Below are 15,427 nucleotides of genomic sequence, written 5' to 3' on the forward strand. Positions count from 1 at the left end.
TAGGTTCTTGACCCTTTTATGCTCGCCTATGACAGGCAAGTGCTCCATCACCAAGTTATATGCCAAGCCCTGTCTTCCCTTCAATATCTTAGTCCAGACTGGCGTGGAATGTTCAAAGCTCCTGCCTCAAACTTGGAAGGATTGGGATTGTTCTCCCTTTCCTCACCTAAACTCAGTGGACCATATGATGCGCACCTACCAGTGCTTGTTAAACGTTGCTGTGTGAACCAATGGCCTGGGGGAATCCCACTAATCTGCAGAGGCCCATGTCTCTGCAGGGGCATTATCCCTTCCCAACAAAGTCAAAGGTTATGCCTAGATACTGACCATGGGTCACTCTTTCAGCAGCAGGGATCTGAACACAACTAAGTTCTATCACTTAAGACAAACCCTACAAAAGGGGGCCGAAGAATGGTTCTTAAATAATCAACCTTCCCACTTTTGCCTCATCAACTTCAAGTGCTGAATACCAGCAGGGCTAGGCCAGAGGGTTTCTCTTGGTCTTGGAAGTCCTCCAGGAAGGTCTCCCAAATGCCTCTCTCTGCCTCTTTTGGCTTTTTGATCTTACCTTTTGCCTCTGATGATAGTTACCCTCTAATTAGCACCCACCCCATGTCATCTAAATAATTAACCTAAGTGCAGATGCACCTCTGCCAGCTGTCTTCAAACAAATGATAAAACAATATCCCAAGCTGCTGATTAAAAAGACAAAATTGACCCAAATAAGTCATATATCTATACCATACATAGTGCAAGACCTATTAACTGGTTCCTTAGCATACGTTAAGGGGCAGGTGGCTTAACTGTGAAGTCAGTCCGAGAAAATACATACACAATACTAGGGAAACTGGAAACGCAAGAATGTAAGTTATGAAACTTAGCATCAAAAGGAAAACAATTCAAGTGTGTTGAAAATCCACCTTAAATTCCTACTGGGAAGGGCCCATGTTTTTGTTTTTAAGAGGGTGGCAGAAGGGATTGCCAAGGGTGTCTAAGCAAGGGCATGCTGGAGAAACACTTACTTATACTTTTCCTCTTTAGGATTTTCCTGACTACACTGAAGGGAGCTTGAAACTTGAGGAGATCTTAAAGGCAAATCTGGCAGAAGAGGTTGTCTTTTCACTGAAAGCAATTAGTAGTTTTCTAATTTCTCAGTTGAGTCTCCATTAACTGCAAGGCTGATGGCTAACCACTCACTTCTCCTATGTGAAGCTGACTGTACGGTGTTTAGAAAGCTATTTTTCCATTGAAGGCTTAAAATAAAACCCCTCCAAATTCCTCAATTAGGTAATACACTGACATGAAAGTCTCTGCAGAAGAAAACTTACACTACTTCGTCCATCATTCACTACCTTCCTGTCCCGGACTAGTTAGTTAAAAATCAAAACCAAAACAAACGACCTGCGCCCGCAAACCAAAACTTTATTATGAACAGTTTGAGACAAACATTAGTATGATAGCGTATGTGTACATATCCCGCAGCTCCCACAACGAAGAACGTCCTCAGTTAATTTATTCTCTTCTCTCCCCGTTTTTAGAGAACAAAATAAACGCATCGGATCATTTTACTTATCAACATTGTAGTATCCTTTTTTTAAAAAAAAAATTTAAAGCCACATTACCGTAAGCACAGTCAATAATGACGATGAGAATTCTTTAGTAATATACAATACTCGGGGAGCGGGGTGGGGTGGGGTGAGGGGTGGTTGTCATTGCTAACAGGTAGGGGAAAGAAGACCGAACTCCGTAGTGGGGACTGACAAGTAAGGTGGGAGGGGATGAAGCGCCTGGCTGAAGCGGATCCGGGCCGCGAGGAGACCAGCACCGGACTCCTGGTTTCGGCCCTCGTTTACCTGTGTTGGCTCGCTCGCACCGTCAGACCAGTTCAAAGGCTGCCCCAAATTGCCCGCCTCCAAGGTCCGGGCGGTGGCCTCTCAGGCTCAGCGCAGCTGCACAAGTCACTGTCCCCAGACACCGGAGGGTCCCTGGAGGGGAAACGATTGACACAGCTGCCTGCACTGTGCCGCGAGCCTTCCAGCGCCGCACCTGCGTCTCGTCGCGTGGCCAGGAACTGGAACTGGTTCCCGAGTTGGTGAAGTGTCCATCAGGCCCGCAGCCAGAACCCATACAGTTCGCCAGCTCCGGAACCGGGCTTTAGACACCAAGACCTTGCGGAAGAGAACTACAACTCCCGTCGGGCCTCGCGCTCCAGCCAATCGTGGCAGCCGGCGCGTGCGGGGCGCGGCGCCTGCGCGGCGGTTTGAGTAAGCGGCCGTACGATTGGCTGCGGGGTCGGGCGGCCGCGCGGGGCCTGTGGGAAGCGGAGTGACGGAGCGAGCGGCTGTTGGAGGAAGGAGGTGGGGGCCGGGAGCGCAAATGGCGTTGAGATGGTTCAGGGCCCTGTTCAAACTCCAGCGCTGACCATTCACCGGCGGAGGCGGCGGCGCAGGAGGCGGCGGCGGCTTAGCTGGGGCACGTAGCAGCCTCGGCACCGGCGGCGGCCGCCAGGGAGGCCTAGGCCCTGTCCGGCCGGCGCGCCCGAGGTGGGGAGGGAAGTTGCGGGGCCGCCGCTCACCCCCCCCCCCCCTCGACCGGGCTTCCTATTTACCGAAGCGGAGCGGCGGACTGTGACGGCAGCACAGCCCCTCGCCTCTCTTGGCGCACCGGTCGGCACTGTTCTCTCGCGCGGGGCTCCCGCGTCCGCCCGTGGGCCGTTGGGAGCGGGAGAGGCGGAGGCGGCCCGAGGCCAAAGCACCCGCCAGGCGCCGAGGGTAAGTGAGGTCTCGGGCGGCTGCTTAGGCCCGGAGTGAGTTGGGGCGGGTGGAGGAGGCAGGGGCGGTGCGAGTCTCGTTGCTCACCTGGCTTCTAAGGAAGTTGGGCACTGGAGGATCTGAAGAACTCTTTCCCTTCCCACCTCTCATTTTTGCCTTTTGAGTTCTTTTCCGGGCGGCTTCTTGATTGACTAATCTCTTCCAAACCCGGTCCGGTTGATTTGAGTCCTGAATTCTTTTCCCCGTCGTCTCCACCGCCTCTAGCCGTCACCGAGGCCTTGCTTCGGGGACTCAGTAGCAGAAGCTTCCGGGGCGTCCGAAGCGACATCCCTTTCCTAGGCGGTGGGGGTTGGGAGGAGAAAAGTTGCGTGAGTGTCCAGCCCGAGGGGTGTCTCGGTTACTGCCTCGGGGCGCACTCGCAGCCTCAGGTGAGAATTTCTGTTTCCCTCTATTTTCCACTTTCCTCTTTTAATTGAAGCCCCCCTAATGCTTTACCGTGGGTCTCTTTCCTGGAAGAGGCTAGCTTTCTTTACCGCTTTAAGTGTAAGGAGGTTGTTTTTGTATACCCTCTCCTTAATTTAAGTCCCAATGCACTTCCGTCAAAAGTCCGCTGGGCTTTGGGGTGAGGCAGAGGCCTCCCAAATCGAAAACACTTAGTTGTGAACCTTCATTTCCTTTTTACCTAGGACTGTTGGTGAAATTTGAAGCCTGAACAGGATAGTGTGTATGTAAAACGTCATGCCAAATATATATGCTGAATTTGTACATATGTTATGCTTAGATAATGCCCTCTCCGTAGTCTCCTGACTTTTTAAAATGGGCATTATGGAAAACAGTAAAAGCAATCATATAATGAACTCTTGTACTTATACCTTCTGGATTCAGTAGATAATAACTCACCATATTTTTCTTAATCTATATGATTCTCATTCCTTAATATTAAAAAATTACTGATATTTTCATCAGTATTTAATGATGTTAATACATCAGCGTATATTTCTGAGATATGATCTTTTAAAAATACAGTTGTCTTATTACTTAACTCAGTATCAGATATTCATTTTCAGACCTTAATCCTGCACAGTGAATGCTTTGTGGCTTTAGAACTGCTTTTACCGTGAGTTTTTCAGATGTCATAAATAAGATCAAGTCTAGATTTTTTTGACTTGGCTTTAGTCAGCATTTTTAGATGATTGCGGTGTATGTGTGCCCCAAACATTCCAGCTCTATTGTGATATATGTGTGTAGGTTTACTTGTCACAGCTTAAAGAACTGACTTTATTTTCTTGCTTTTGGCAGCTTGGTTTTGTTTATTAGGCCATATTTAACAAGAAAGACAATAAAGCTTGTTAGTTTTCAAAACTACAAAATGGAAACTCTCTGAGGAAAGCTAAATTTTCTCTTAGCACAGATGTGTACGATGACTAAATTATTATTTTGTCCAATCAGAATTGGTTTCCTTTCAAACATTAGGGTGGTGGTAAGTCTACTGAAAATTTGCTGAATTAAATTGGATAGTGATTCATTAGGTTGTAAGAACTTAATAAAAATACTAAAAGTGTAGCCCAAAAACATTTGAAAATGTAAGTTAAATATTCTTATTTTAAATTTCCAAGTAATGAAGATTTTCCAAGCCCTTAAGTAATTGCTTTCCTTCCTTCCCCCTAGAATTGGTAAATTGATATTTAAACGGTGGAAGGTCAAAGTGTTGAAAAAGGGATAATGATTGCTTGTTTGTGCTGTAAAAAGTATTATACCTTGTATTTTAAAATGTTCGATTTTTTCCCCCCCTCGGAAATTTTTTTCAGTATATTTTTAGTCAAGTAAATGGGTTTGTAAATTGAAGAGGAAAATAAAGGCTAAATATTTCTATTTATAATAGTAAATCATATACCTCTGTAAAATGGAGTTCTCCAACTTCAGAAAACTTACTCAGTGACAAGCAGAGCACTGTAGAGATAAAAGGAAGTAGAAAACGGTTTCTTGAGTTTAGGGAGATGACTATTGAAGGAGCTTTTTTTTTTTTTTTAAAGATTTATTTATTATATATAAGTACACTGTAGCTGTCTTCAGACACACCAGAAGAGGGCATCAGATCTCATTACAGATGGTTGTGAGCCGCCATGTGGTTGCTGGGATTTGAACTCGCGACTTCTGGAAGAGCAGTCAGTGCTCTTAGCCACTGAGCCATCTCTCCAGCCCTGAAGGAGCTTTTAAAGTCAGTTAAAATCACTTTAGTTTAAGGATCAGAACCTTTAAGCTTGGGTAGAATCTACAGATTATACTATGTGAGAAGATACGTTTTTCTGACCCTCTATGAAGGGTTGTAAAAATTTCAAAGAACTAAGTTTGATCAACTGACATTGTTTAGATCCTGGAAATTATATATATTGTGACTAAAGATTTTGTATTTGTGTATTTACTCTAGATTATTTTTCTGATTAAATTGTGTATGAGGATATGGAATTTGAATGTTTTAAGTTAATTTGTAGGTACTGCATTATAAGTTGATTAGTAGTAAGCTTTTTTTTAAACTTTGTAAGTTTCATATGAATATGTTCTTATTGTAAAAGCAAGCCAAAACACTACCAAACCTGATGTATGGAAGTAAAGAATGGAAAATTAACCTCTTCAGCTCATTTATTTAAACTAGTTTAAAAAGTTTGCGTGCTGAATGTTGAAAACTATATAAGGAAGTCCTAGGATCTTATTTTTTATAGAATGCTTAAAACTTGTTAAAAATTTGCTAATTATATTTTCTCAAAATTCTTTCTACAGGGAATATGAAACAGGTGTCAAAATGACATCCAGATTTGGGAAAACTTACAGTAGGAAAGGAGGAAATGGCAGTTCAAAATTTGATGAAGTTTTTTCCAACAAACGGACTACTCTTAGTACAAAATGGGGAGAGACCACATTTATGGCTAAATTAGGGCAGAAGAGGCCCAATTTCAAACCAGATATTCAAGAAATTCCGAAGAAACCTAAAGTAGAAGAAGAAGATACTGGAGATCCTTTTGGTTTTGATAGTGATGATGAGTCTCTACCTGTTTCTTCAAAAAGTTTAGCCCAGGGTAAGGGTTCCTCTTACTCAGAATCCAGTGAAGCTGTTCAGCTGGAAGAAGTCACTTCAGTACTTGAAGCTAATAGCAAATGTAGTCATGCGGTGGGTGAAGACAGTTTTGCTTCTGATAGATGCTTACTTGTGGAGGATTCTTTAATTGGGAAAGAAAAGAACACAAATAGAATTCCAGAAGACAATGCAAACAAAAGTAGTTGTACTAAGTTGATAACTTCAGGTAAGTTTTGATGTATTTAAAGCCATTTATGTGATACTGAAATTCTAATTTATTACTTGTGTGCATGCATGTGTTTGGAAAGAAAAGGACAACTTTGTATAGTTTTTTTCCATGTCTACATGGATTCTAGAGATAAATAAATGGAGGTTGTCCGGTTTGCATTTCTAGCACCCCTACTGAGCTGTTTCATTAGCACCTTAAAAGGCCCAAGTGGTTGCTGAGTTGCGGTGGTGCGCTCTTCTAATTCCAGCTCTTGGGAGGCAGAGGCAGGCTTATTTTGGAGTTCAGACCCCTGGACTGCTAGGACTGTTATGTAGAGAAGCTCTGTCTTGGACCCCACCCCCCCACAAAGGATGTGCGTGGTTGCCATTTGTTTTTTTTTTTTCCTCCCTGCATTTATGATTAGTAGGAGATATTGATAAGTTTGTTTAATGTGTGTGTATGTCTCCTGCATAAATGTGCACTGTGCATGCCTGCTTCCTTTAGAAGCTAGGAGCTACTGAAGTTAGACACCATGTGGGAGCTGGGAACTGAACCTGGGTCCTTTGGAAGAGAAGTCAGTGCTCTTAAATGCTAAACTATTTCTCCGGTCCCCTTATAAAGCACTTAAAACTTTTCAGAGCTCAATCAGATTTAAATTTTAATTCAAACATCTTAGAGACTTGTTACTTGGTATTATTTTGGGAACAGTCTTTATACATTGATTTGTTGGATAGTGTTTTTTATAATACTGTGAGTTTATTGACTGTCTACAAGGAATTTGTTGTAGTCTTAATGTAAATAACACATCAAGTAGGATAGGGAGTGTGACTTGCATTGCTTTGCTAAAAGTGCTGAGCTTTTTTTCTAATTTTCTCAACCTTTGGGTGAGTGAGCTAGCTTTTGTTGTCGTCCTCTTGATCCTCTGGGCTAATAATCATTTTGGTTGTTGCTTTGTTCATATTTCTCCTAAAGCATTGTTCTTACCTTAAGCTAGATTTTCATAAGAAAACAAATCAAAAGAAGCCTAACATTGTTTCCAGATCAGCTTCTAAAATTTATCATAAAGATACAATTTCTGAGTGCAAATGAATTTTTTACTCAACTCTGCTCACTTTGTAAAGTTTGGAGAGATTAGGTAACTTTCTAAGATCAGCTAGTGGCAAAATTAGAATGAGGTTTTTTTTCAATTACTTTTAGATTTATTTTTTTTATAAGTCTGCATGCATATATATATATATATATATATATATATATATATATATATATATACCATATGTATGCTTGCTGGCCACCAAGGTTGGAAGAGGGCATCTGATTCCCCTGGGACTGGAGTTACAAACAGTTAGGAACTACGATGTAGGGTCTAGGAATTGAGCTAGGTCCTCTGCAAGAGCAGCCAGTGCACTTAGCCACTGAATGAGGTTTCTTGGTTGTCCAGATGTTGTTGAGCCTACTATCTGATTGTAGTGTTTAATTGTCGTTTCTTGCTGATTCCAGATAGTTGTCCTACACAGGAGGTAGGTAGCCTGTAGAAGACTAAAGGTGCAAGTTTGTTAACGTCCTTGTGGAGGATCAAGGGAGAATGGGGCCTGGTGGCAGAGGGTCGAGGGAAAAAATGTTTTATAAGAGGAATAGGAGTATTTGTAGGAGGTATCTAATTATGTTTCTATGGTGGTAGTGTGTTTTTTTTTGCTTTTGTTTTGTTTTGTTTTGTTTTTTTTGGAGCTGGGGACTGAACCCAGGGCCTTGCTTGGTAGGCAAGCGCTCTACCACTGAGCTAAATCCCCAACCCCGGTAGTGTGTTTTTACATTTGTTCAAATTGCTGTTGGAAGTTGCTAGAAATGCAGTAATCTGTGGAATAAAATAGCTTCACATTCCAGTGTAGCTGGATTGTAGTTCTGATGATGCCTGTAGTTGGGTTGACCCTGATTCCAGACTCCATTATAATAAAGTTTGAGGAGAAAATACATACAAAAATAAAGATAAACAGGTATTCTAGAAAAAAAATCTAGTTTTGCTTCCCTTGTTATAAATGCACACTTAGTGGTAAGGGACTTATGCCACAGAATGAGTTTGTGTATTTTCCCTTGACTTTCTGAAGCTTGCAAACTCTGGCAACTCTTATAGGGTAGGAAGCAAACTTGAAGTGTCTTTAATTTTTGTAATAGTGTTAACTTAAAAGTGTGTATAAGTCAGTTATTTTTATAAACCATGTATAAGTTCATGTATTTAGAAGTTGGCTCTGTAACAGAATGCTTTTGAGCTTTATAGATTTTCTTTTGCCATTTCACCTAAACTTTTGGGATTTCCTGATTTTGCATTTTTGTCATATTGTCAGTTCTTTAATTTTACTCAGAAAACTTAATTTGTTTTTATCAACAACTTGTTCAAAGTATGTAGATGTACTTGTTCAAAGTGTGCAGGTTTAAATTAAGTTCCATAGTATCTTTTCAGTGAGATATTTGTTCACTCTTTTCTGTAGTTGAATTATTTCACACCAATAAGAAAAGCTTATCCAAACTTAAAAGAGTTTTATCAGTTTTTTTTCTAATAATTCACATTAAGTTCATCTTTTCATCAGTAGAGAATTGTGATTTCTTTTTCGAAATTACACTTTTTTGTTTTAAATACTTCTTAATGGGTAGTACTTTTAAAGATTATGGTTAACTTGAAGAGGAAATTCGAAGTGAAGTCATAATAAACCAGAATGGTTTAACTAGTCAGCTAGTCTAGGGGTAAAGCCTGAACACCTGAGTCTGTGTCCTGGGAACTCGTGGTAGAAGGCGAGAACCGACTTCAGGTTGTCTTTGACCTCATACACTCGATGTGCACCATGACTTGTGTGTCCTACATGTGCACAACTCTCACACGTAAATAAATGAGTAAGTAATCAGTTTTAAAGACATCAGTGGTTGCCATTTTGTAAACAGATGCTTAATAGATAAGGAAAAGAGTAGAAAGTATTACAAACTGTCTAAGAATTCTAGGGAAAGGTTGAGTTGTTAAAGTACCCTGCCTGGCTCAAAACAAAACCACAAAATTTCCAGTTTCAGAAAGATAGTGAAAGAACCGAGTATTCAATAGTTGGTATGTTATGTGGCAGGGCATCTTTTCTCTCCTTGTGAGGGTTCTGAGTTGACTGATGCTGTTTGTATTCCGATGTTAATCTTGCTTCTGAAGAGGTTCCCCCCTGGAGCAGTGATCTCATGTGAACCTTCTCCCCATTCTAACTGGTCTATAAAGGCTAGAGCCTGTGATTGGGCAATGAAGGGGAAGGGTGAGACTGGAGGTTTGAGAGAGGGGAAGGAGAGAGGACTGAAGAGAAGGAGGAAGCCGTGGTGCACCAGAACCACGAGGGCAGGAGAAACAACAAGTAGCAAGGGGTCTCATTGCTGGGGAATAAATTAGTATAGTGTTAGATTTGCCCAAGCTAGGCATATAGCTTTCAATTATAATAGCTGGATTGTGTTTTTTCATATGGGCTTATTGGGGTTGGAAATTCCAGCAAGATGTGATACCGTGGATTGAACCTAGGGCTTTATGCATACTGGTTAGTCATCTACCACTGAATACCCCCTTAGCTCAGTGTATAGCAAATTGTATGTCATCTTTCCTGCATATTACTCTTCTTTTTTTTTTTTTTTTTCTTTTTTTTGGAGCTGGGGACCGAACCCAGGGCTTTGTGCTTGCTAGGCAAGCGCTCTTTCTACCACTGAGCTAAATCCCCAACCCCGCATATTACTCTTCTTACCTTCCATCCTGTATGTATTTATTTTCAAGTAAATTTAGTAGTTCTGGTTTTATCTGCAAATTCTTAATTTTATAAACACAAGATGCTGATTTCAGTTTGTTTTTTATACTAGTCAGTTCTTAGGTGTGGCACTAAAATGACTTTAAGCAGTAGCTAGAGTTCATCTTTTTTTAAGCTGTCTATAGTAGTCTATTTTGAATCATTTTACTCAACCTTTTATTTTTTATTATTATTTTTAAAAGAGACAGTCTCACTATGTAGCCCTAGTTCTGGTAATCACTGTGTAGACCAGGATTTGGCTTTGCCCTCTGAGTGTTGGGGTTAAAGGATACACATCCATGCTTGGCTTAAGATTCATTTTTATTTATGTTTATGCGTGTGTCTGTGTTGTTTGTTTACATGAGTGTGGGTGCCAGAGTCATTGGATCCTTTGGAGCTTGATAGCTGTGAGCTATCTGACGTGGATCCTGGAAACTGAGCTCAGGTTCTCTGGGAGAGGAGTATTCACCTTTCCAGGCCCCACGAGCATGATTGGAATGTGGAAGTTAGAGTACATTATTTGGAGTCAGTTCTGTCTTCTTACCATGTATTCCAGCAAATGAGCTCACTGTCAGGCTTGCATGACAAGCACTTTTACCAGCTAACTCATCTTACCCACTGTGGAGTGAGAGGGTTGTCTTGTTGAGACAGGATCTGTGTATCCTGGACTGGTCTTGTGATTACTATGTGAACAAGGATGACCTCGAACTTCCGATCTCCAGCCTTCACTTCGTAAATGCAAGGATTCTAGGCGGTCTTCCCCACACCCGGGGTTGTTTGGTGTTGGCTGTTGAACCAGGGCCTTCTGTGTGCTGGCAGGTACTCTACTACCAGTACATGCCCGTATTCAAGCTTGGAATCCGGGTCTGTACATTAAACACCTTTAATCTCAGCACATGGGAGGCAAAGGCAAGTGGATTTCTGAGTTCAAGGCCAGCCTGGTCTGATTGATCTCCAGGACAGCCAGAGCTACACAAAGAAACCCTGTCTTTTAAAAAAAAAAAAAAAAAAAAAAAGCCTATGCACCATATGTATGCAGTGTCTGTAGAGGCCAGAATAGGGTGTTGGATTCCCCTGGAACTGGAGTGTCAAGTCGGTTGTGGGTGCTGGGGCTTCTGGAAGAGCAGCCAGTACCTCTGAACCATCTTCTTACCCCAGGACTTAAAAAGGTTGCTTTTGCTTTTTATGTGGGGTACTTCTATTTCTCTTCTTTGTTAGTCTGGACTCTTAAAAAAATTATGTAGAGACTTACATTTCTTCTTGGCACACTTTCCATGCCAGCCAGCTGGGATTCAGTCTACATATCCTGCCAAATATTGAGATAACCATAGCATAGGCTCTTAATTTGCATGGCTGGTTTCATAGCCAGTAAGTTTTTTCCATTTGCTTAAAGCTGTATTGAGTGTGTAAGCTTGCTGGGGGGTATTATCAGGACATCCTGAGATTTGATTTTAGAACCAAAGATGATTTTCAGAAAGAGGGAATGAATAATTCTACTTTTGACAGTTTCAAGTGAGCTAGGATTGGGCTGGAGAGGTGGTTCAGGGGTTAAGAGTGCATATGGCGGGGTTGGGGATTTAGCTCAGTGGTAGAGCACTTGCCTAGCAAGCGCAAGGCCCTGGGTTCGGTCCCCAGCTCCGAAAAAAAGAAAAAGAAAAAAAAAAAAAGAGTGCATATGGCTCTTGGAGAAGACCTGAGTACCTACCGGTAACTACAGTTCCAGGGGAGTCTAACACCTTTGGCCTCCTGAGCAACTGCACTCTTGTGTATTTATCCACACAGAGGGATGCAATATGTACATACTTACAGAATATTCTTAAAAAATGGGCTACAAACTTAACTGAGATGATGTCAATCTTTTTTTTTAAAGATTTATTTATTTTAATTTATATGAGTACACACTGTCACTGTCTTCAGACACACCAGAAGAGGGCATCGGATCCCATTATAAGTGGTTGTGAGCCATCATGTGGTTGCTGGGAATTGAACTCAGGACCTCTGGAAGAGCAGTCAGTGCTCTTAACCAGTGAGCCATCTCTCCAGCCTGATGATGTCAATCTTAACTTAATAATATCAGGAAATTATTTGCCTTTAGATAGTGTTGTTTGTATAAAATATACTTGTCATTTTTAAGCTTCACGAAAAGTGGGTAAGAAATCTATTCTGTTTTTAGTTTCAGCTTTGAACTAAGCCTTTTATATATCAATCAGTTCTTAATCATAGCCTTGTAAAACTGGCTTAATTCCCATTAAAAGGGTAAAGCACCATTCAGAAGTTGGATAACTTGAATTAAATGGAATAGCTGTGAAACATCCAAATTGGTCTTTTCATATGGTATTGTCATATTCTGGTAGGAATGAACTTAATAAATAAACAAGCAATATATGATTTTAGAATAAAACAGCTGTCTTAAGATCGATTTTATCTTGATGTTGAAGCAAGTTACAAGTTCTCATTTGTTTCTATTTAAGTAACTTTTTTTTAAAGGATTATTTGAATTTTTTTTTTTAAGATTTATTTATTTCATGTATGTGAGTACATTGTCACTGTCTTCAGACACCAGAAGAGGGCATCGGATCCCATGATAGATGGTTGTGAGCCACCATGTGGTTGCTGGGAATTGAACTCAGGACCTCTGGAAGAGCAGTCAGTGCTCTTAACCGCTGAGCCATCTCTCCAGCCCTTTAAGTAACTTTTTAAAAAGACTGACTTTGTTTGTATGGGTATTTTGCCTGGCATATACATCTGCACCGTGTGCTTGCCAGGTGCTATGGAACTGGAACTGGAGTTAAAGACAGTTGTAAACTATCATGTGGGTGCTGAGAATTGAGCCACTAACCACTGTGCCATTTCTCTAGCCCCTAAATTTTCTTTTCTTTTTTCTTTCTTTTTTTTGGTAAAATAAGGCCAGAGTTTTTAATACTGAATAAAATGGATCTTATTTATGTAGCTAATAAATACCTTTTTTGTGTGCTATATATAAACAGAACTCGATAGTATGTACATTTTGAGGCAGATTTTTGTGTCTTTTTTTTGTTTGTTTTTGTAGTTGCTGGAGATTGTATGCAGGGCCTTCTACATCCTGCCACATCCCCAGCCTTTATTAAGTAGATTTTGATCTCTGTCTATTTCTCTCTGGAGACTAGTACAGGCTGTCTTTACATTGAAGACGTACCTGAAAATGATCCTCCTGTCCTGCCTGTATTTCCCAAGTACAGGGGATTATAGCAGGTACCATCATTCTTTTATTTCTTATCTCTACCACTCCACCCCCCCTACCCCCCCCCCAAGGAAAGCCAATGTTGTTCTCAAAGGTAAGATGAAACAAGAGCGCAGGAAGCCATTAGCAAGCTCTTCCTCACATCTAAGAGAATACCAGCTATGTAGTAATTAATAAAAGTGTAAGCATACTGTCCTCCTGTGTGCATTGAGGAGGTGTAGCATTGACCTGTGCTGGTCATGAATAACTACTTTCAGCACAATGAGATTTATTTTTATAGCACTTCACAGGACCGACCCCCCCCCCATATTCTGTTCCCTTAGACTTAGAGCTGTGAACAACCAACCACAACTGGTTTTTGAGAGGGAGATCAAGGATGGAACTTAAATTAAGAAGCATTGATTTGAGATAATTTATAATGTGAGACTAAGTATAAAAATATTTGAAAATGCAGGATTCCATGAAGTCATTAAGTATTTGAATTGAGCTGTGAAAAATTTCCTATACTTAAGGGTGGAGAGAAGAAGAAACTAAAAAGGAAAGCTAATATGAAACAGCCAGAGCTCTTGACGGCTCAGCTGAGTGGCATGGGATTGCTGATACAAAAGTTAACTAAAGGAGGATTTCACAGAATGGCTGTAGTGACCTGAGGACTGAGAAAATTCACATATGTAAATGTACATGTTTTAAAGAGAAGAACTGGTTCAGCTGGAGACAGATGGCACCCCCAAATTAGGTAATAGGAGGAGGGGTTATTTACAAAGGTATAGGAGGGATATAGGAAAATCACAGGGGATGAGGCCCCAACCTTCTTAACAGTGAGGCTATTACCCCATCCAAATGGATTAGGGATTGAAGAAACCTGCTTTATAAGGCAGTGTCTTTCTGTAGAGGACCTAATTATGTTGTCCTAGAAGCAGTAGCTCCTTACTGCAGAACCCTACGTAAGTATAAAGATAAGGGCTGTTTTGTTGATATGAATGATAGGGGGTTGGTTTAATTTTGGCCATCATTCTGTGTAGTAGACCTGCTGGCAGTGGTTGTGCTGGCAGTGCTGCTGCCAAAATAACAACAACAACAACAATAATAATAATAGTAATTTTATATGTAATTCTGGCTCCTAAGTGCTGGATTATAGATACACTACTATGCTCAGTTTTTTTTTTTTTTCTTTTTTTGTCGGAGCTGGGGACCGAACCCAGGGCCTTGCGCTTGCTAGGCAAGCGCTCTACCACTGAGCTAAATCCCCAACCCCTATGCTCAGTTTTTGAGTAGTATTTTTGTTAAGGTTTTTGGGTTGTATTCTCTCTCTCCCCCTTCCTCCCTCCCTCCCTCCCTCCCTCCCTCCCTCCCTCCCTCCCTTCATCCCTCCCTTCCTCCCTTCCTCCGTCCAAGTTAAGTATGAAACCTAGAGCCTTAGTTAAGCTCCGTACACTGTACATTGGACTACATCCCTAATCCTCATTTATTATCTTTAAAATGACATAATCTTGTGTTTCATTAGAGTATTTTATATGCTAACTGAAAAAAGATGCTTTAACTTTCAAATCTTGATGTAAAGTTTATTAATTGAGGAAGTTGAGAGCTTTTTTATTTTTTTGAAACCGTCTCTAACCCAGGCTGGCCTCAGATCATGAATTTCTTATCCTCCTATCCCCATCCTGTTGCACTCAGGTGCCACCCACCACTCTGCCTATATTTATTCAGTGCTTGAGCCTGACCCAAGGGCCTGGTGTGCTAGGCAAGCTATCAACCAAGCAATACCCCTAGCTCCTGACTCACAAATAATAGTTCATTCTCTGGCTTTTTCATGGTCAGTACCCACATGTTCTCTTGACAGTGAAGTTGCTTTCCTTCAGATTTCATGAATACTTTCTATTTCTTTGTTGGAGCTAGAACCCAAGACCTAGAGTATGGGAATGTGCATTCTATCATTGAACTATCCCTAAGCAGCCTATGTACTGTGTATGACCCCAAAACCTAAACACACGTTGAGTGTCATAGCATGATTATAATCCTAGCATTTAGGTCAGCAAGGCAGGGCAATCTCTAATTTGAAATGAGCCCAGGCTACATAGTTGTTGGCTAGTCTTGGTTACACAGTGGGATCTTGTTTCAAAACATACACACAATGTGAGATATAAAATACTGGAATGTGCATATGTATGGTGTATCATGCTTTTAGTACAGTTAAAGGATAAGTTTAGGATGTACGTCGCTCAGTATTGTAGATACATCTTGTTCTTTTTAGCAGGCTCATAGTTTCCATATACCATAGTTTCCATATACCTATACCAGGTAGGCGTACTTAAGCTTCTGCCTTGTGTGGTTTTGGGTGTTTTTGTGGCAAGTAAATGTTGCATT

At 41.1% G+C, this 15,427-nt stretch overlaps 2 protein-coding genes across 6 annotated transcripts in view; one reads left to right on the forward strand and one right to left on the reverse strand.

The window, feature by feature from the left end:
• The window catches only part of Opn4 (opsin 4), an 84,932-nt gene extending 82,746 nt beyond the window's left edge, over positions 1–2,186 (reverse strand). For both annotated transcript variants that reach the window (XM_087587461.1, XM_087587460.1), the window contains exon 1: positions 1,854–2,186. The gene's annotated coding sequence lies outside the window, so the exon portion shown is untranslated. The remainder of the gene's footprint in view (positions 1–1,853) is intronic.
• Positions 2,187–2,313: 127 nt separating this feature from the next.
• Positions 2,314–15,427, forward strand: part of Wapl (WAPL cohesin release factor) — a 69,332-nt gene continuing 56,218 nt past the window's right edge. For 3 of the 4 annotated variants that reach the window (XM_087587677.1, XM_087587676.1, XM_087587678.1), the window contains exons 1-2: positions 2,314–2,771; positions 5,550–6,070. In XM_087587677.1, coding sequence (XP_087443803.1) covers positions 5,572–6,070 — 499 coding nt within the window. In that variant the 5' untranslated portion in view covers positions 2,314–2,771; positions 5,550–5,571. 4 annotated transcript variants of the gene reach the window in all.

This window comes from Rattus norvegicus, chromosome 16, assembly GCF_021556685.1.
Source record: "Rattus norvegicus strain SHRSP/BbbUtx chromosome 16, alternate assembly SHRSP_T2T, whole genome shotgun sequence".
Taxonomy (NCBI): Eukaryota; Metazoa; Chordata; class Mammalia; order Rodentia; family Muridae; genus Rattus; species Rattus norvegicus.